Source organism: Ipomoea triloba, chromosome 3 (assembly GCF_003576645.1).
Source record: "Ipomoea triloba cultivar NCNSP0323 chromosome 3, ASM357664v1".
NCBI classification, from domain to species: domain Eukaryota; kingdom Viridiplantae; phylum Streptophyta; class Magnoliopsida; order Solanales; family Convolvulaceae; genus Ipomoea; species Ipomoea triloba.
In genome coordinates this window covers 15488147-15510536 of record NC_044918.1, presented here as the reverse complement: position 1 = coordinate 15510536, position 22390 = coordinate 15488147, and the positions used below count along the sequence as shown (strand labels likewise).

The window sequence follows — 22390 nt, the reverse complement described above, 5'->3', positions numbered from 1 at the left end:
GTTTTATTACAGCTATTATTTGAAGACGTATCACCATAATAAATAGATTAATAAAAATAAAGTCCCATGATGTCTATGTAGTAACTTATAAATTATGTGATTAATTTACATGTCAAAAAATTTACAACATACCTATGGGGATGAATCCCAATTAAACAAAGAAAACAAAATTTCACGCATTAAAAATATGGGGAAAAAAAAAAAAACTATTTACCACACTAGTAATGGACCCCTGCAAAATTTTCACCACAAAAAAACTACCAAGACATGCAAATACAAGAAGCATACAAACACGCTAATGGCTGTCTTTAAACTTTAGTTGCATTGATTGATGAGTAAAACCTTCATACGCGACTTACTAAGACACGTTCCAGAAACACCATCGTCTTCATCCTCCTCGGGGAAAAATATGGATGCCCGATGATTTTTCCTGTACAAGATTTGCTATCATCCTAAAAGTTGGTATACAATCACCTGAGGTATCGGGAGCAGGGTCAGAAACAACTAAATGATATTCACAGACATTAAACACGCTAATGTACTTTCATAACTTATATCCATTGCTCCCTCGTCACGAATTAATCAAATGTAGCCCACCAAAGCATGTTCATTGATACATATTCTTCAATTTAGTACTTATAATACTCTTTACTTTGGTACTACGAAGTACCATAGCCATGCTTATATGTCCGGTAGAATTTCTCTAAGGTTGATATTGAAGGAAGTGATGAAAAAAATTATGGAAGTGAAGATTCGTAAGTTTATACTTCATAACTACTAGAGAAAATAATCAGTACCTGAGGATAGCCTCGATGTTAAGCTTCCATTGGAAGGTCAAACAGCATCCCTATCATAATTTTGGCCAACAAACTCTTGAAATATGTCATAAGCCCTCAAACTTGGGGTGAATATGGAGCTTCTTAACTGTGTCCTTTGGTGTGCACACAATTGGGTTAGAAGTTGGAATTTCTAAAATTGTTTCCAGAAAAGCTGCATTGTGCTTAATCATGTGCAGCGTGAGATCTATTACGCTTTTGCTATCACTATGACTGAAATACATCGAGATTCTTCAGCTGGCAGATTGTTGAGGTTGAGAAAAGAGTATAGGATTAGTCACTTGATAGCTGCAGTATGCCCCGCATCTGGAGGTAAGGATTCTCTAACAGTTTTTCGTTGTTGCTCTGCAAAAGGAACAGCATAAATTGACCATAGTAATAATCATATAAACTTCTTCTTTTTCCGACACAAATTTAAATAATCTTTCAATAGTCACGAAATAATAAATAAAGGACGTATACGTTGTCATGTGCTAAGCATCACATCAGTGGAAAAGGAAGAACAGGGTGAATGACTGCTTGTGTTTTCAAATTCAGACATATCGGGTTAAACAGAATCATTGAATGTGTTCTTACCTGCTGAGCCTTTGAAACAAGACTATGTAGCAAACGCTGGTAACTTTCGGGTTCTTCCGACATCCTCCTCTGCAAAATGCCATTTAAAGGACAATTAACATTGCAGTTATAGTTATTTAATTGCTAAGGCTCAATTTCAGCAAAGCAACAAAAGCACTTGCCTTTAGAAGGAAAGTAGAGGAGTAATATGCAACTCTTGAATCTATATCGTCCAGTAATGCCCTGAAAAGTACCCATGCATTAAAAGTTTAAAACAAGCTACTATCACTTAACAAGGATGAATCTAATCAGAGGAATACATCTAGACAATTACCTAAAGAATGGCTCCCCGCCAACATCATCAAAAGCTGCGGGATCATCAGTGCATTTACCAATTAAAAGTAATAACAGGGTAGCTCTTATGTCTGAAGTGGCACCAGGAACATTTCCTCTTCCTTTGCTACCAACAGATACCCCTAATGCAATATTGTCTGTTGCTGCACCGGCTAGTTGGATCAATGGCCAGTAAAACAAATCAGTAGGAACTCGTGCAACCAATTGCATAGGAGCAATTGCTTGTCCGTGAAGAAGCAGTGCTGCCATGGATGCAGTTTCACATATCGGAGGGTCTTTACTTTTGCCATGTTTGGTACTTGTTTCTCTGAAAGGTTCCTCTAGATACTGAGAGAGAAGTTCCCCTGTATCACCCTTCTTGTTCCAGCCAGTGTCTTTAGCACCAGGCGTTGTAGCATTTGATGAAACTTTAAGGCACAATTGAGACAGCAGGATTTCACACATCTGTGCAATGAAAGCCCGCAAATGCAATAATATGATCAAATTACAAACTAACCAACAATATCAACAGCATAAATACACAAGGTTGAGCATCATTTACAGCAACAGGAATTCCAATTTGTGTGGACTTCACATGGCATTGAAAAACTTGTCAATCAATTTAAAGATTGAAGCAAATATTATTTCTTATAACCAAATTATATTTGCTGACAGATTGAAGAAAGCAAACATTTCACCATGAAACACATGGAAATAAATAAATAAATAAAAGAAAAGAGAGAGCGAGAGATTTGACGGAAAAAGACAATTTGTAAACATAGTAGATGTCAAGGAATTTTTTTTATCAGGTGAAATAGAAATACTTGAAGATATTTTTGCATCAACAGTTAACCTAAAGAAAGACATTTTACCAGAAAATGACTTTATAGTAGTTTGTACAATCAATATTTTTTACCAGAATGTAGATAAAATATGACACATTTTAATCATACATAATGCTTGGCACAACATTATATACCAATTGCATTAGTAATGAAATGTGTTCCAAAAGTAATATAGCTCCAGAGAAAAGTACCTTTAATATATTCAAGCAGTCAGTTTCATTTAACTGGGCCATCAGGGACAATGCACTACTCATAATATCTATAACTGCATTTGCTTTCTCAAGGCGACTCTTGTCATGTATATTTCCAACAGCTTCACCACTGATCGCATGTTGGACTTCACTCTCATCCAACAAAAATTTACATCGCATAAGAAGCCTCTCCAGAACAAATAGGAATCCCAATCTAATAAGGTTATTTTTTGACTTTAGCATCCCAAACATGAGCCAAATGGATAAGGGGATATCTAAATCTGGTGAATAGTCATTAACTTTAGCAAGGGAATTAATTTTCTGCTGCAACTTTCTGATGCTTGACCATATACTCGCATCCCTTGCCTCAGTAATTTCTGCAATCAGTAGATCACCCAACCATAGATAGCCATTATGACGACAAGCTTGTCTCTCTGAATGAAGAAGAGAATGTAAAGTAGCCCAAGAGAGCTTCGCCTGCATGTGAATACTGTTTCCAGAAACTCCATCAATGCCCTTTTTGATAAGTAAAACTTCATCGATGCTTTTCAAAGTTTTGAGAGATTTAGTTATTTGTCTTGAATGAGCGAACTCTTTGTCTAGATGTGTAAATGACTTTATAAGCACCTCAAGTTTCTCAACAACTTTTTCCAAGAACTGTCAATGAAAACACAGTCAGATGACAACTCCCAAGATTATATAAGAAGGCAAATAGGGTCAGTTGTAATAGATGAACAGATGCTACAATGTAATAGGGTAAGTTGTATTCAAAAAAATATATATATAAGAAGGCAAATAAATCAAATATCACCATATTTCCAAAAATTCCCTAACTTGCTCATTTGGTTCTATAGGGGGTTTCTATGTAGGAGATAACTCAATATTCATGAGGAATGCTAAATGTCAGTGCATAGATCAATCTATGCCTTAGCTTTGTTCTGGTCAATTACCATGTATACACTTCAGGGCCTTATTTGTAAAATTCCAACCTTTAACACTCTACCCCTCGTCCCAAAACCACAAAAGGGGGGGAACACAATAGGAAAAGCCAATTAATGGAGCACTAGAGCTCTTTTACAAGGCCAGGCCCATAAAAAGAATTTACGGACATCTAATTTTTAAAAACATAAATGAATTACTCCCAAAAACAAAAGCATGTTGATGAAGTGTAAAATATATAATTCAGGTTTAACATTGAGGAAGCACAACTTTGTCCCCAAATCCTTCCACTATGAGATTAACACATCTAAGTCAATGGCTAAGTAGATAAACACAAATGACATGAGCATTACCGTAATAAGCCGGTCACTATTAGGATATCTTGATAGTTGAGTAGATGTAGATCTTTGCAAAAGCTCCAAAATACCTTCCACCCCGAGTTTGATTGAAATGTGTAAGGCTTCAGGTATATCTGCACGCATAAGCAGCGTTGCAATAGGCTGAACTTCATCATCACTATATTCAGAAATTCCAGCCACTATGCATGCCTCATTAATTTGATGCACAACGTAATCAAAAAGAACCAGGTATAAATTCCTTCTCTCTTCCCTGGAGTTTGACAGCATTAACTGCAGTTATAAATCAGAAAGACGTAAGTGTGACATTTAAATATGTTCAACAAGAATTTCATGCAATTATGGTCAAAAGAAAAATCATAAACCAATACCCATCATCCAGAGGTTCAAACTTGACCTTAAGGGAGCAGGAAGATAGTCAAGGTTATTAGGTTAATGCCAGATATATTATGTCACTGCATTATAAGTTCCTAACTGACTGCATAAGACAAATATATTGAACTAATACGTGATGACTACTAACCAGATAAAGAAAGCAGTATGTAAATAATAAAAATAACTCCTAATGCCCAATCATGTTCCCTAACAGCTTTTGAGCCAAAGGGTAAGCAGACTTCTTTTCTGATGAAACTCAGCAGCATATTCAGATGAGTTTTGCAAATTTATATATACACCACCTCTGTCAACAACAAAAAACTTCTTAAATATAGTCTAACCTATTTAGACTCTATAGAAAGTCCTACAAGGCACAATGAAAGAAAGCTTTCTTATTGGAAATATGTATGTAGTTGCAATAATAGCTAGAGCAATTACCTCCACAAATATGAATTCCATTCCTCCAATCAGATCAACTTGCTGAATAAGAAAAACAGGTATAGCTGAAAGAGCTTTATCAGACTCTTCGGGAATTTCATAGAACATATTTGTTAACATGCCAATAAGCTTGGAATGAACTACTTCTGCCCATGAGTTTTTAGTGCTAACATATATGAGTACCTTAACAACCTGCAAATTGAAGTAGAAATATCATAAAATAGAACAAAGGAGAAATGCTTTTCAGGCTGCATGATGCAAGATGAAACTGGATAAACAAATAATTTCTACATGGACTAGTATATAATTACAGGTGTATACAGTCCTGAAGCAGTGATGCATGTTGCAACCAGGAAAAAGACATTATGTGGAAGCTGAGGTCATATAATGAAAACGAAGGAATCTTTTACTTTACCACTGAAGATTTTTGTGAATACACAGATCTGATAAAGGAATTGCATGCAATTCTTTCTTTATTTTTTTTATAAGCAATTCATGCAAGTTTTGTTTTTTTTTTTTTTTTTCGCTACAGATGACCAAAAGGGTAGAGAATGACTCACCCTTATGTCAAGACCTCTAAGTCTGCTTCTTCGTATTCTGCCTCTATCACACACAAAATAAAGTAAACAACTGAGGGCAGAAGCCCATACAGACTCTTCGCACTCTTCCATCTGCACATGGTAATATAAAAAGGCTTTGTCACATGAAAGACATTGAATAATTAAAATTGGGCATTAATTCCTTCAACATTAAAAACAACAGCATTATGAACATTATAGATAAAACACATTTATATGTATGGATATCAAATCTACCTGAACAAGATGAAGAAGAACCTCATAAAGAATGCCTAAAATCCAACACTCAAATTTATCGATAGCCGAAGAATTTCCTGTTGATTTTTTCCTTTCTGGAGAAAATTGAGTTTCGCAGTCAAAATATGCTTCTTCAGAATATTCTTCCGCAATTGTGGAAGCCTCATCAGCTGCTGGAGGCTCCAATAAGTGGGCATGAATTCCAAGATTAAGAATTAAATCAAAAGCCCTAGCTTTTGATGCCAACCGAGGAGCATTGATCATTTCCTGCATTTTGAAAGAACAAAAAATCTTAAATCATAGTTGATTGTAAGAGGGTGGGGTAGTTAAAAAAGAAGAGAAAGGGAAAACAAAAGCAGCACCTCAAGCATTGATAGAGTAAGAGGAGCAGCAAGCTCAGAATCTAAAACATACCTACAAAAGGTAAGAAATGATTGCCTTAGATATTATAAACAAAACAGAACTAACTTCAGCACTAGATATTTTTAACTCAAGGATGCAGTAAAAAACATAGCCCAAGATTTTAGTAAGCACACAAACATTTCACTTTGACAGTCATTTCGTATCAGCATCTTAGGTCTCACAAGATCACATAATATGTGTCTTTGGCCCACAGCTTATGGGAGCATTATACTCCAAAAAACATAAGCTGGGCCAAACAATAAAAAGAGAAAAAGGCTTTTAAACTCAATCAAGAAGCAAAAAGCTCTTTCTCAAGATGCTTGACAATTGGCTCTTTTCAGAAAAGCCTCTTTCCCCATAAGCTACAATGCTACATCTAACACAAACAAGCACATCACAAAGTTTGCAATTAGATTTGGTGTTTGAGTATGAATTGGTAGTAAAGAACATTCAACTGTCAATAACTTTTTAGAAGAGTAAAAAGACTGTCTTAAGTCCAAAAGACCATAGCAGAAGAAAGACCGAACTTGGCATAATATAAGCATATGAATCAATGAAAGGCACTGACCACTCATTCACTTTTAGATTTTGAAATAAACAAAATAAGCCAAAATTCAGAAGCATCCACACAATCATACATGCCATCCCAGAAGCGCATGATACCTTCCCTAGCTAATCAGTTACATGTTCTAAGAAGCCATGTCCCTAATATGGTTGCACATTGACAAATTCACTTTGAGGGGAAAAGGCATTTGGGTGGCACATAGACAAATTCATTAAACAACCATCATTAATTTCAATATGTATGAAAAGTCCATTCAGGGAGAGAACAATAGAGAGAGACAGAAACATAACTAGAGTTGAGAAGTAGCATGTCATCAAATATGTACTAATCAAGGTGTAAATAAAACAGCAGCACTTACATGTCAATTACAAGTTTTACAAGAACACTAGCAGCTACATCTATTGATGGCTTCCCACTGTTGTTACTTAATTTAGATGAGGCAGTCATGAAAAGAGCATTTGGAGCGGGAGTCTCTGAGCAAACAGCAGCTATAACTTCACACACCTCTGCAGGATTTAGTCGCAATGGTTGTTGTTCACTAGCAATGAACAAACATTCAGTGTAAGAGACAGTGAGGGAAGGATAGGCAGAAAATGACAAATCAAGCCAGAAAATTTTCATATTTGAAAGGGAACTCAATTGCTTCACACATTCCCCATACAATGGTATATGACATATACAATCAATTGCAAACATGAGTGAAGAGAAATTCAAAACTTCACATATCTAGCATGTATACGGTAATCCCCTAAAATGTTAATAAACATCTTGCACCATGAAATAAATTGGCATATGGAACAAAAATAGTGGTACATGGTAGTGGAATAGAAGGTACTGTGAAAGTAATTCCACTCTCAAAAGAGGCATTTCTCAGTTAAAACTATTTTTTATCAAACAGCTTTTTCTTGATCTACATAATAAAGAAATAGGAGGGGTTTTATGTTCTCTTCAAAAATAAGAAGTTTCAGTTTTTTTCCCATTATACAACTATGGAAGTATGAAAGAGGTACACATGCTTGCAAATGTATTGACCCAAAATGTACACACATGCCCCTTGCAACAAATGAAGGCAGGATAAATATAGCATGTTGTCCTGGGTAGTGCAGATGCAAGCTACTATAATAGAAAGCATTTATGAATTATATAGTGAGATATAGAAAGCTCCAAAACACTTGTTTGGACAACACTCACTTGTTTCTGTCTAAGCAAATACACTTCAGGAAGTAATTATATGCTGTAGCTGTGTAGGAAATGTTCTTTTTGATACCTGTAGTGTCGATACTGAAAGAGTGGCTTAGCACGAGGACGGAAGGTGCTCACTGGAGAATCCTCCCTATTTATTTAGAATAAGAAAAGAACAGGTAAAATTAGATTTCACATGATTTTTGTTTGAGACTAATTTTGAAGAAGTTAGAGGATGAAATAAGACATATTAAGCTGGTCCCAAAACTTCAATCTGAATATTCTTTTGAGGTGTCGTAAAATGTATCAAAAACATTTTTGAGTGGAACCAAAAAAATTAAAGTAAAACTATTGCATAACAAAAGAATATAAGAATAACTATACTTTGTGAGAAAGTAACCATTCGTAACTATAATAACCAACTACATGATATACAATGAACAATTTAAATTAAGAACATTTGTCTCGAACTAGAACCAAACCTAATGATCACAGGCTTAAACATTAAACATTAACCATGGTTGCAACAAACGTGGGGTAAAATTAATTCTATAAATGATATGTAGTCACTAAGTTCACAACCATTGCTGGACATGCCCTAGTGCATAAGGCTCCTGGATGTAGAATTTACAATCTTATTAATAACCTCAAAAACTAAAAGAAGAGACAGAAGATAAGTGACAAAAATTTCTTGTTCTTGTAGTGACATTAAATAAAGTAAGACAACTTCAACAACAATGATAAAGCCAAGTTAACAAGAATAAAAAATTTATACAATAGTCTTTGAGGTACTGAGTAGGAATATACCATATTTGATTAGGCCCTGCTTTAGAGCGCTTTAGTGCTGTTATTGCTCTTAAGTGTGCACGAGCAGAGGCAGAATTTGTGACAGTAGTCAGCAAAGATGGTTGCAATAGCTGATCTAGGTAAGGCATTTCAGCACTGCCAAAGATTCTCCAAGGCTCACCCTTCATTTTGGCTTCCATGTCCCCTACAAGCAGAGCTGCGGCACCTACTTCTAGGAAATTATGACCACCAACATCTTTGGGATTCAAAATTTGGTCACTGAAAGTTTAGGTTTCCAAAATCATGAAATGCCAAACAAAGTGAGTAATCAAAACTTTAACAACAGTAGCACCACCAAACAAATTAACTACCTATTAGGCAAAGTTGATGACAGTTGTTGGTCTCTGCACCAGCGCCACTTAAATACATCTACTGCCATGAAATCATGATCTTCCAGGGTATCAACTTCTTCGAGAATTGGTGAATCAGACGCAGATACAGTAGAATTTTCTTTATTCTTTGGAGATTCTTTAACATTTGAAGGGTTTAGTTGGGAATTGAAGGATTTTCTCAACAAATGTGACAGCGATGGAAGTGCTTGCCTTGATGCCAAAGGTGCTCCAGCAAAAGCTGCTGGTTGAAATGACCGCTTTGGGATATGTTGAGCCACTAGAGAACGAACATAATTTAAGGACTTAACAAGTCCAGCTGAGGCAAAACTTGACACTGGTAAAGGAGATACAGTGGTAGATGCTGCTGATGCACCACTTTGTTGACTTAATGGGCGTGATAATGGTGCCAGTTTTCGATTTGTAGTCATATCACATTCAGCAATTATGCTTAAACAGAACCGATCAATCTGTAGCAGTGTCTCTTCACTTGGTTTATACCTGCAGTGAACAGAAGAAACAGCATGGTCATCATAATGGTGAGAGGTGTAGATTGTTAATACTTAATAGGATAATGATTCTCATAAAGACTATAGAAAAATAATTATTCTAGTAAAGTTTTGTTTGATCAATCTTCAATTTTACCCAAACTAATTGATCAGGGTATTTTACTTTTATCCCTTTTCTAGTTAGGTATCTCATTGGCTTTTAGTCTTTTCATTATGAGGCATTTTGTGTGTTAGCACTTAGCAGAGCACTTGCATTTTTTTGGTCTTTCTTGTGCTAGCTAAGTTTTTAAACTTAAATTATAAGCTTAGCTTGCAATAATAGAAATGACTGCAAAATTAGCTTAATAGCTTTACATATTGCACCACTTTTACAGCTGTAATAAAAGTTGAGTTGCAATAGTCCATAATTACTTAGCTTCAAAGAAGCCATTAACCATTGGCTCAACTGACCAAGAGTTACGCCTCCTCACCTTGAAGTTATGACGTCAGTCCCCCTCCCATCAAATGTAAACACACTCCCAAAGAAAATTAACTAATTAATTAATATAAACATACACAAACACACACACCTACAGACATATATAACAAATATTTACCCAAACTAATTGATCAGGGTATTTTACTTTTATCCCTTTTCTAGTTAGGTATCTCATTGGCTTTTAGTCTTTTCATTATGAGGCATTTTGTGGTGTTAGCACTTAGCAGAGGCATTTTGTGGTGTTAGCACTTAGCAGAGGCATTTTGTGGTGTTAGCACTTAGCAGAGGCATTTTGTGGTGTTAGCACTTAGCAGAGGCATTTTTTTGGTCTTTCTTGTGCTAGCTAAGTTTTTAAACTTAAATTATAAGCTTAGCTTGCAATAATAGAAATGACTGCAAAATTACTTAATAGCTTTACATATTGCACCACTTTACAGCTGTAATAAAAGTTGAGTTGCAATAGTCCATAATTACTTAGCTTCAAAGAAGCCATTAACCATTGGCTCAACTGACCAAGAGTACGCCTCCTCACCTTGAAGTTATGACGTCAGTCCCCCTCCCATCAAATGTAAACACACTCCCAAAAGAAAATTAACTAATTAATTAATATAAACATACACAAACACACACACCTACAGACATATATACAAATATACAATATATGTATACACACACAGATGCACATACATACAAATATGTACTTGGCCTTGAAAACTGAAAAAGTTCCCAATCATTGCTGTTATTTTAATTTTCCACAGACAAACCTAATGTTTTTAGAGAATATATCTAAGTTTTCCCTTTGTTGCTCCAATTTCCCACTCTATTATCATATCTGCGGCCTAATTCACCTTTAGAATGCCACTCTTACACTAACTTCAAATCCCAAGCTAATTCTTGCTCAAAGTAAAAAAGATCTGGCATCTGATACCACAGAACTGCGTAGTACCAGAAATATTATTCAGTTTTCAATTTCTCATTACTATAATCTAATTAAACAATGCTTTGAGCCCATTATTTTGACCTTGTACATTACAATCACAACTCTCATTTTGCATTATCTCCACAGCTCCTACATTTTAAAGCCACCGCAAGATGCCCAAAAACATTGCACTCACCAAATATGGGAAAAATTATAATTGTTTAAGAAAATTACAGAATAGCAAAATGATAAATTAATATAATCTGGACAAACACAATGTGTTCTAAAGGGAGGTTCAACATCAATTGAGAGGCTAGTAGTGTCATATAATTAATTATTTATGTTACACATTTAAATGCCGTAATAGGAAGAAAGTACCTTAAAAGATACCGTTTCAAAAGTGCCACAGATTTTGCTACCACCGCAGGGCTGGTTTAAGGGGGGAAAAAGCATCAGTGAAGAAAGAAAATAACCAAATGATTAATTCATAAAAAGGCATTAAAAATATTGTGAATTTCAATTACTTGGCTAACGAACTTTGTCAATAAGCCCCCATATGGAATATTAAATAAGACTAATAGAACCAGAAAACAGAAAACCTTCATAACAAAATCACCTGGGATCTGGAATAAAACTTAAGAGAAAAGAATAAGCGAATTGACCAACTAAATCCAAGCTATAGATAAAACTACATCCTTCCTCGTTTTTTATGGTGGTTTAAAGCATATAAAATAAGTTACTAACTAATTAAGATATGTACCTGCGTTCACGTTCGGCTAGGGTATGATCTAAAATTACACCATAAGCCAAATCAGTTGTTTGATGTGATGCCAAGTAATCCTGTGGAAGAGTAGATATACATCATTAATAATGTCATTTTGCTAGTTTTCATTTTTTACAAACTTAAAGCTAAAAGAACATGTCTACTGACCATCAGCCGTCAAATTTTTTTAAGAACTGAAGTTAATATTTAAAAAGCATTCAGATTTGCTTTAAATGACTATTTAAGCACAAATGTAGAATTCATTGAAAACGCCAAAATGGTGCAATCCAAGGGCAATAATAATCCAAAAGATTTAAATTGCTCACAATAAGGAGCCAACTATGTCCAAGTTTCAATTGCATTCCAGTTGTGGTTCAATTTTTTTTTAAAATTCAGATTGCTTTTTTTCTACATCATATCGGTAGAGGGGTTGAACCTAAGACCTCTTACACTGAATCTCAAAGCAAAACAATTGGAGTATAAGCCTATAAGGTCAATTAAACACAACGCTTATAACTCATAAATGGCATGTGACAACCACATTAAGCTTAATAAGTTTTGCGGGATAGACACATAAGATACAACCTCACAAATTACCACTTCTGCTTGTAACGTCATAAATAATGAATAGGTGTTGGGCATTAGATAACAAATGTAACGATCTTAGGGCAAAAAAAAAAAAAGTAAAAATATGGAGTTTACGGCGACAACAAAAATTCAATCAATAACATGGAGACTATTTATTAAGTTAGCTCTTCTAAACACAATCTTTAAAAATAAAAGGCAACAAAATGCTCAACAAACCAAAATGTAAATAAGATAACTAAAGAGAAAGCAGACAGCAAGGATTTCAATTAGCTAATTGATAAGTGTTTATTTGTCTATATTTTTCCCCCTTTCACTAAGTCATTTTGCTTATAGATCATTCCAAATTTCATGAGGTTAGGACTAAATTGTGTTATTTTGCAAGGAGAAAGGGTGGAGTGTTCGACAAAGCATTTGTTTTTATTTATTTATTTCCCTCTTCTCTTCCTGCTCCAGTATCATATAGAATAGAAACAGAAAACATCTCTGCGCCCCCAGAAGAGACACGAAATGACTACATTCTAACAAGATAAGAAAATTAGCAACCTCCACCTAAAGGCATTAATTTATTTTCAAGTTTTCATTTTCTTAAAAAAAAAAAATCCCCAAGCTCAGCTTTTTATTTCTACGTCCATCTTTTCAAATCCAATGGCGAAAGCGTAAACAATCTAGGACTAGAGCTATACAAGCCAATAAATTTGAATCTTAACAGCCAAATTAGGACCAGATCTCACACTAAAATACCCTAACAAGCAACGAGATTCGAACACAGACAAAAATCAAGCAACAGAAACGGTGCGAATTCTAACCCGGAGAGTCCGCGACGATTCAGCGGCCGAGGAGGAGGTTCCATGGTTTGCCGGTGTGGAAGCCGAGAGACAATCCGCGACAGCTCGGCGCAGCGGCTCCGGCGGCTTCTTCAACGACGACGATCTCAGCCTGGATGCTAGACTCGCACTCCCACCCAACTGAAACTTCGAGCTCCCGGGGCTCCGGGACGTGCTATAATTCGTCGTCATCGGAACTCCGATGCGTAACCTCACAGTCTGTGTCTACAATCCACCGGTACACATGCGTAGATATACGTATCTATACGTGACATAGATTTAACTGAAGCAGAGTTTGGATGATTCTGCGAATACTACATTTGAATAACGGAAAAAGGAGACAACTCAAACAACTGTCTTCTTCTTCTTCTTCTTCTTCTTCTTCTTCTTCTTTTTCTGTGTCGAGAGAGGGAGAGATTAGTACCGGCGTGTGAGATGTGTTTATTACCGTATTGTATTTAAGATGTATATGTATTATTATATAATCTGAATACGTATCCGTCCGTATTCGTATGTAGAGAGATTGATGACTATTTTCGTGCGTATGGGTGGGGATCTCTTAGCTGGCATGCGCTAAGTACCAATTTGGTTACTTTTTAGTTTTCTTTTTGGGCAAATTGCACTTGGGTCCTTTGAAATATAGAATAGTCAAAACAGTGGATTTAATTTATACACGTTACGTTTTTAGTTTCTAAATTATTAACCAAATACCTTGTAGTCTAGTGTCACCCGGTGTCCCGGTTAACATTTTCACATGAATTATGGAGAGTGGGTTCGAGCCTGCCTCAGTGGAGGTAACTGTTGACTCTTTGTCTTTGTAGCTATGAGATATGTACGGAGGTAATTGTTGACTCTTGGATTATGGAGAGTGGGTTCGAGCCTGCTATGAACAAATACTATACTCTGTAACAGAGTCAGTAGTACACTAGTTTACTAGTTTTACTACTAGTGACCTCTCATTTGGGAGAGTTAGAAGTGTCATTGAGTTACAAGCTACTTGACACTAATTTTAGTGCTTAATATGTAAAGAATAAAATATTTATGAGTAAATAATTTGTAACCATGCTTGGCTATTGAATATTACAATGCAATCTCTTTGTCTCGTTTTATACTTTGGTTCCATTAATATAATTTGACTGAAATTATTTATAATTTATATTTTTATAATATTATATTTAATACTAGTATATACATTTTATAGGAAAAGTTTTATGTTTGTTTTTCTTTAAGTTTTTTTTTTTTTATAAAATATGCTATAATAGTTGTACTATACATTATTTTGGACAAATATATCCCTACTGTTATAATTCATGTTATCTTTTTCGCTATTTTTCCATGCACATGTATCCATCATATATTTTCTTATCTTCTTTAATATAATAATAATAATATTATTATTATTATTATTATTATTATTATTATTATTAACATTATATATTTGAATTATATGTTAGTTATTTCCTAAAATATAAATATCAAATTTATAAAACTATTTTACATTATTATTATTATTATTATTTACAATAATATAAATATCTAAAATCTAAATAAATCTAATATTTTAATATAAAGTACTAATATTGACACTTATTTGTGCGCATCGCGCATAGAAAATACTAGTGTGTGTGTCTCTATATATATTATAAACTACACACAAATAAACAAAAAATAATAATAAAGTTCAATACATATTATAAAAAAAAAAAGCACATAATCAAGAGTTGTTTTGACAATAAATAATAAATAATGCATGCAAAATATCGCATAAGGAATAGTAATATTGCTATAATTATCCACTTAAGGAATGGCTAGTTATAGTACAAACTACTACGGAGTATAATTTAATCTGAGTTCTATGCATGAAATATCTATTTATACAGAAGTCTTTCACACGTTTCTAAAAGTTACACATAGTCAATCATAAGCTAGCACAGACGCACAGTTATCGACAGTTCAACACGATGCATTAACGTCATCTAATGATGTATGCCATGAATGATTAAATTAACCGACAAAATCTAATGATGTATGCCATGAATGATTAAATTAACCGACAAAACTTTCAGGTTTATGCCATGAATGATTAAATTAACCGACAAAACTTTCAGGTTTAAGCAGTTACTTGAGCCATCCTATTGGATTTGCAAATATCTTGTTGGATTAATCCATTTGAGTTGACTTGGTTTCAAATATCAGGAATGTCGACAAGTAATGTTCGAGAAGATTAGGTAACCGAAAATACTTATCATGATGTCATCCCTACGCAATATGACTTAATTTCATGATTAATATTAATATTGCTATAATTATCCACTTACGGAATGACTCGTTATATTACAAACTACTACGAAGTAGAATTTAATCTGAGTTCTATGCATGACATACCTATTTATACAAAAGTCTTCCACACGTTTCTAAAAGTTACACATAGTCAATCATAAGCTATCACAGTTATCGACAGTTCAGCACGATGCATTAACGTTATCTAATGATGTATGCCATGAATGATTAAATTAACCGACAAAATCTAATGATGTATGCCATGAATGATTAAATTAACCGACAAAACTTTCAGGTTTATGCCATGAATGATTAAATTAACCGACAAAACTTTCAGGTTTAAGCAGTTACTTGAGCCATCCTATTGGATTTGCAAATATCTTGTTGGATTAATCCTTTTGAGTTGACTTGGTGTCAAATATCAGGAATGTCGACAAGTAATGTTCGAGAAAATTAGGTAACCGAAAATACTTATCATGATGTCATCCCTACGCAATATGACTTAATTTCATGGTTAGTTTTCAAATATTATATTAATATTATGGAGGTTAGTACATATTATATTTTACATTTATTACCGCTGAATTGGTGAAATAGTGCAATTAAGTTCTAGTGGCATCTGGTTTACACTCTCACATGGAAATGAGTTGGTTCGAGCCTCTATAGAGACGACGATTGACTCTTTGTGCTTAGAATAACACCTAGTGGTATAAGTTTATGTGGATAATGAGAGTATCATTTATTATTTTATTTTTAATAAAATATAAATATGTTTGATTTGTTATAAAAAAAATATTATTTAACAAAATAAATAAATAAATTTAATTTTATACTAAAATTTAAAATTATTTATTCTTATTTATAATATACTATTTTAATAAAAATATTATTTTATTTTTTTACGTTTGAATAAATAATCATGTGGACTATTCGATAGCCGATGATCGTTTTCTTGTTACGGCAAATTGATTCTCTTCAACAAAGGTAGATTGCCCAACTTTGCTCCCCTCTTATCGGATGAAGGATTCAAAGATGGCCGCCTTCATTGAGATGTCTCATATTTGGATCTCAAAATCAGATAATCTGCAATAGACAGTTGGTGACTATTTTTTTTTTAAAAAAGAAGAAAATAAAATAATATTTTTAGTAAAAAATAGTTTTACGAATAAAATAACAAATATTGTATTTTATTATAAAAATGAAAACATTTATTTTTATTTGATGAAACAATATTCTTATAAAAAGTACATATATTTATTTTTTTATATAAAAAAATAGTAAATAGTACATTCAACTTCCACTTGAGCTTAGAATGTCATGTGTTAGCTTATTCAACAGATCCCATCAAGAGTAAGCTTTTGAATATATCATATTAGAGTCTAATATCACTAAACTTAGGGTCAAGTGACATCTAGTGCATTTCCCAAATTAGAAGTTATGAGGTTGAGCTTTAGTGGAGGCAATATTGACTCTTTGTGCTTCATACTACATGTAATAGAGTCAATAGTACTCAATATATTGATGATTTTATTGGAATCGAGGTCCACCATAAACTGGAAAACATGACCACTGAGCTTTAGTGGAACCGAGGTCCACCACAATAGTAATATTATAGGGGGACTAGGAAATAAATACAAAAATAAGGAACTTAGGGACTAATAAATAAACAATAAAGAATACCCATCTATGCTGACACTGGGACTTGAACCCAAGCACACCAACAAGGCGAAGGAAGACATGACCATTGAGCTTAGAAGTGGATCGTGATATGAGGGATGATATGCTTGGACCAGAACCCCCCCTCCCCCCACCCTTTATACTGTTGATGGCCTTCCTGTACCCTCTAGTACGGTAGCAAGATGGTGCCAACTCCAAGCAGACACGCGTCCCATGCCTTCTCATCACGACAACCCCCGCCATCCATGTACCCAAAGTCTCCGGTCAAACCCCCGAGGAATAGGCGAGGAGGACACAACCTACACCATGCCCGAGGGGCGTGGCACGGACACATCCAGGCGCCCCTGGCGGCGGTGCGCCTCGCCGCCACCCGGACGCCCGCCAGTGGCCGCAGGCGCGGCTGTCGCGCCTGGTGGCGACGCAACCGCCGCCACCAGGCGCGACTTGGGCGCAACCGGCCTGCCTGGGGCGCTGCGGCCCCAGGCGGTGATCGCGCCCACCGGCGCCCCCTCCGAGGCGGTGATGGCATGCGAGGCCCCCCTGCTCCTTTGCTGCATCATGCGTGCACTGGTCAGCTTATTAGCTTGCACCACTCCTCTACTGGGTCTGTCTTGTACCACCTTGACCCTCTGTCTCACACCCTTATTCCTTGGGTTTGGCCGCAATAAAAAAAATTGAGCCTATATCCCAAATACAAGTGTAAGTCAATAATCAAACTTACACTTGTATTTGTACCAACCGGAGTTGAGACTTGAGAAGCTCCCAAATTCCCGGTAACACTTGTAAACATATATTATCTACCATAATTACTAAATAGTGTTTAGATATATTTGAATTTCCATAACAAATATAATTTTGTCAAAAGACTTGCTATGATTGCCCATAACTGACCTGCTCAAATCCAAAAAGTCAATAAATAGCCCTCACAAAAAGTCAAACTTAAAATTTTGTGGTTATCAAATTAATACATGTGTACAGTGAACTACATATGCAAAGTCCTGCAGATTGTAGATGTTGGCATCTAAATTTGGATTCAAGTCAGACACATTTTAAAAGATGGAAAGTACAATCTTTTAATTGTCTACCAAAGAAAAATAGTATATACAGCACAAATTGACAGAAAACATAAGGAGATGATAACTGGAAAGGAAATAATTTCAGAAACCTACATCAAGTTATACAGATAGCATAGAAACCAAATCAGTCATCTTGGTGTGAATAACCAATACAGCTTTGCAAACCCCAACATTTTCAGTTGAAAGCCTTCCTGTTCACATTGGGCTTCGAGTTCTCTTTGAAGTTTAGTATCCCTTTCAACAGACAATTTTATTGTCTAGGTACAGTTGGATAGCATTGTCTAGTTGAATTTAGAGAGTCCACCAGAAGGCTTGTAAAGAAATCATATTCAGGAATAATTACTTGCTCATATGATGAAGAAGTAAATTCTGAACTCTCACCAGCCCATCAGCGTCTTTTTTACTCTATCTACAATGTCACTTCGAGCCTGCTTGCTAGCTAATGGAAATTTCGGGGTATCATCCAAAAGGAATCTATACACCTCCCACTCCCGATCTGATGTTGAATGCCTACCGATTTCAGCCTACAGACCAGTGAAAAGTATACATAATGGATACGTGCACTACTGTGCATAAATGAGGTGAAGTTAACTTTTCTAGGAAGCTAAAACAGTCACAGGTAAATGGAAAATAGTCAAATTTTCGAGCTCCTTACCGAGAAAACACAAATCCCAAGAGTTTTCAAGGCAACTGTGACATCATGAAACACACGAGGTCTCCCCTTTCCAGATAATTCGACAGGATTCGCAACCAATAGTTCTGTATCAGGGCCACGGCTGGTAATCATGACTCGTAATGGATGGAGCATCTCTTCCTTCAAGCGAGAGCACAATGCTTCCTGGCTCTCATGATCTATAATCTTTTTCCCATCTGTCTTTTGTATGAATAAATCCATAGTCCGGTAGCCCTTGGCAGTAGAAGAGATTCTTCCGTATGCAATCTAGATGGCAAACATCAAGACTACATCTATTAGATTTGTAAAAAATGTCAAGTCAATGATAAGATAGAATTGCAGGACAGAGAAACCAGAAGGTCCGGAAGGATACTTCAAGAGACTCAAAACCTAATTTTTCTCAGTCTATTTAATTTTATTTAAAAAAAAATAGTTCCAACAAATACGTATCTATATTGTATCTGATTATTATGTCTTTATCTCGGTAATTTTACGAGTGACCTTCATTATAGCCTCAAACAGAATTCAGCTTTCAAAAACAAGCAGGCTTCACACTGAAATTGCTTCAGAAGAAACAGAGACAAGTTACCTGAATGTCACAGTCCTTTGAAGTCCTCAAAATGTCATAGATGAGACCCTTCTGATCAATGCACTGTATTTGAAGCAATGTATGAGCTGGGCTCAGAAAATTATCCACTGTGACTACGGCACTCTTAACTTTTGTTGCATCTGAGGATTCCTTCTCAGACAATTCACATCTAAACAATTCATCAGCAACTGGTTGAGGAAGAGAAGTGAATGCCTGCTGACCTTCATATTCAGGCCCTGCCAACTGAAGCTCACAACTGATGCAATATTCTCCTAATATTTTGCTTAGATTTTCACATGTGTTATCACGCCGTTGCTTTGTGTGTAATAAGTCCCTGATAATGTATAAATAGAGCAGCATAAGAGACAGTTTTCTGTAGAAAGAACTTTTATTGATGCATAAGAGACAGTTTTCTGTAGACAGTTTGAATCTCGTGAAACAAGTGCAGATCCCTAAAAAATTGATTACCTAAATCAAACTACTAGAAGTTAGAAATGTAAATCGAGATGCATAGCATTAACCAGGTCCAATTACATAAGAACTCGTGGCAGGTCTTGTGTGGGTTCAAGTTTATTCTAACTTTTATTTGAGAAGTTTCCAGGGGAGATATCAAACTCATTACAAGGGTTTTCAAGCAAGTCTCACATGGATCCATGTGGACCATGTCATAAATAACAAATGACTTACTATTGTGTATTAAAGAGATATGTTTGCAGTAATGCTAATAGCAAGAAAGACATGAGACCTCAAAAGTTTTACACTCAGATCACACTATTTAGCCACAACAAATAAAAGGATCCATAAACATACTAAACTCCAAACTAACAACTTACAAGCCATCTGTTATGAAGAAGAGATCCAAGACTTTCCCATCTGGCGTTGTCATAACTTTTAATCTTTGTATTGATAGCTCAAGCTCACAAAGGACTTTGGTAACATCTAAAAATCCAATAGCCATAAATAAGAACTACTCTGTACATGTAGTCATGAAGCAAATAATTATGCGAAAAAGGCAGAAACGACTTTGTACTTACCATGTAATAGTCCTTTCCTGTCCACACAAAATACTTTTAGGAGATATATTGGAGAATGTGAGCAACTGCTGGACTGTTGTTCTACAAAAAAGGGAATCATACAGGAAGGGCATGCAGATACAAGCCGATTTTTCAAGCTTTCCCAATCAATTCTCAATGAGCTTGGGCGTGGAACAACCCACAGTACTATGTAACACCACTTTCCATCAGTAGAGATATCTATATTCAAGAAATAGTATCACCAAGATGTTAAACCTTTCAGAACGTAATAAACTGATGAAATTACAAATACAAAGCCATAAAATCCACTTTCAGTCATGCATATAGGAATTTGGAATGAAAGACATGACCCAAAGCCATTTACTTCATATCTCTGTTATCCATTTTTTCAGTTTTTCATTTCTCCAATTTTCCATTCCTCTAGTAAAGAAAAGGTTAGAAATATTGTTGCAAGGGATTGAAGTGTAGATCCACTGTTCATCCGTGGCTTTCTCCATCTCTCCAAATTTGGAGAATTAGTTAAATGGATTCTCCAAGTTATAGAAAAATGGAGGATAAATGATTTTAGAAAACAAGTTTCATTTTTCGGTTTTTAATTTCTCCAATTTTCTATTTTTCTAGATAAATGACTCATTTCTGCAGTAACTAAACACAAATATTTTCCATAAGATATAATACATCCAATTCCTAAAGCTCTTTTCAGTTGAGAGTGGATTCAAGATTATATTTTTCAAATTTGGGCAATTCAAGTACTAAGACATTAAGTCAAATCCTTTTCTCAAAGAACTCAAATCTCTTCAACGTCCCATCTCAGTTTTAACTTTTAATCCAGTCGTTCCAGTTAATAAAATAAACAAAATCAGAAGAATGTAACCAAAATAAATAAATAACTGATGGGGTTTGATAGTCCGAAAAATCAAGTCAGATTTCAAACAATTTATGTTCATTAGTGAACCAGCTGTTCAATTACACGAATAAATTCCCATTAGAATTCTTAAAATTCATCAAAGTTAATCCAAAAGAGAGCATAAAAGTTGAACCCTTGCCAATAAACCACAGATGCATTAAAATAAAAATAAAATAAAAATAAGCACAGCAAGTGAAGACTGCTAACCTCCACGAGTAACATAGAGTCCGAATTCGAGAATGATTCGACAGAGGTCGCATCCGAGGCCAGCTTTGTCAGGACAGTTCACAGTCACGACGGTAGGGTCGCCGGTTTTCTTCCCATGCTCGATTAAAACGCCGTCGTCCCAATGAATCCCCATCTCACCTGAGACCCGAACCCGAGATTCCCCGGAAACTTTTTAGGGTTTTACCGAACACTCATCACCGGATACCAGAACTCCAATATCCGCCGCCGGCGAGTTCGTAAACTCTCTAAACCCTCCCTTTTTTTTTTCCTTTTTTTTTTTCTTTATTTCAGCATTTCATTTTCCCTCTCCTCATCAGTCCGAGTCTCTGTTGATTAATTTTAGACGGTTTTTATGCAGCGAGGGGTCGCTGTCACTGTCCTATGGGCTGCGGACAATCGTGGGCCCCACCGCCAAGCAATGGCCACGTCAGTTTTGTCAGCTACCAGACAATAAGCACGTTTGCCAAATACTTTGGCACTAGTCTTTATTTTATTTTAATGAATGAATTATTCATATAAAAAATAGTACTTTATTGACCCTATTTCAAAGTTAGTTATAATTTAATGTTATATATTCCGTAATATTTAGTATAATATGAATATATAAAATTTATTTATATAAAAATTATATCAAAAGTACTAGTAAATATAAAATTATAATAAATAAATAAATAAAAGTTGGTCTAATATAAATAAATAAGAGTATAAGGCGGGTGAAATATGATGAATAAAATAACTAAAAATATCATACATTATATGATTAAATAAATGTAAATAAAATTTAGTAAAAGCATAAAGAAAATATGTGATAAAAGTCAAATGAATTCTCAGTCTCACG

At 35.1% G+C, this 22390-nt stretch overlaps 2 protein-coding genes across 2 annotated transcripts; both read right to left on the bottom strand.

The window, feature by feature from the left end:
- Positions 1 to 70: 70 nt before the first annotated feature.
- LOC116012545 lies at positions 71 to 13520 on the bottom strand. Its single transcript, XM_031252107.1, has 18 exons — positions 13071 to 13520; positions 11674 to 11753; positions 11292 to 11342; positions 8990 to 9508; positions 8640 to 8897; positions 7918 to 7983; positions 7009 to 7188; positions 6046 to 6097; positions 5684 to 5950; positions 5429 to 5539; positions 4869 to 5060; positions 4053 to 4328; positions 2761 to 3417; positions 1726 to 2189; positions 1574 to 1634; positions 1413 to 1481; positions 798 to 1181; positions 71 to 474 (listed from the first exon to the last, which is right to left on the bottom strand). The coding sequence occupies exons 1-17, from the start codon at positions 13278 to 13280 to the stop codon at positions 1110 to 1112; spliced, it is 3585 nt and encodes a 1194-aa protein (XP_031107967.1). The 5' UTR covers positions 13281 to 13520; the 3' UTR covers positions 71 to 474; positions 798 to 1109.
- Positions 13521 to 17978: 4458 nt separating this feature from the next.
- On the bottom strand, positions 17979 to 21862 carry LOC116013379 (ACT domain-containing protein ACR9). The gene is made up of 6 exons (XM_031253089.1): positions 21532 to 21862; positions 20418 to 20636; positions 20217 to 20322; positions 19384 to 19717; positions 18777 to 19061; positions 17979 to 18645 (listed from the first exon to the last, which is right to left on the bottom strand). Exons 1-6 carry the CDS (start codon positions 21683 to 21685, stop codon positions 18499 to 18501), a joined length of 1245 nt encoding a protein of 414 aa, XP_031108949.1. The 5' UTR covers positions 21686 to 21862; the 3' UTR covers positions 17979 to 18498.
- Positions 21863 to 22390: the final 528 nt, after the last annotated feature.

Excerpts from the sequence above, each read along its gene's own strand:
- LOC116012545 (XM_031252107.1), bottom strand. The coding sequence starts at position 13,280 with ATGACGACGAATTATAGCACGTCCCGGAGCCCCGGGAGCTCGAAGTTT. Across the intron at positions 2,190-2,760 it reads ACTGCTTGAATATATTAAAG|ATGTGTGAAATCCTGCTGTC; the intron begins GTACTTTTCTCT and ends TTCATTGCACAG. Across the intron at positions 1,182-1,412 it reads TTGTTTCAAAGGCTCAGCAG|AGCAACAACGAAAAACTGTT; the intron begins GTAAGAACACAT and ends TTCCTTTTGCAG.
- LOC116013379 (XM_031253089.1), bottom strand. The coding sequence starts at position 21,685 with ATGGGGATTCATTGGGACGACGGCGTTTTAATCGAGCATGGGAAGAAA. Across the intron at positions 20,637-21,531 it reads ACTCTATGTTACTCGTGGAG|ATATCTCTACTGATGGAAAG; the intron begins GTTAGCAGTCTT and ends TCTTGAATATAG. Across the intron at positions 20,323-20,417 it reads CAGGAAAGGACTATTACATG|ATGTTACCAAAGTCCTTTGT; the intron begins GTAAGTACAAAG and ends TTGGATTTTTAG.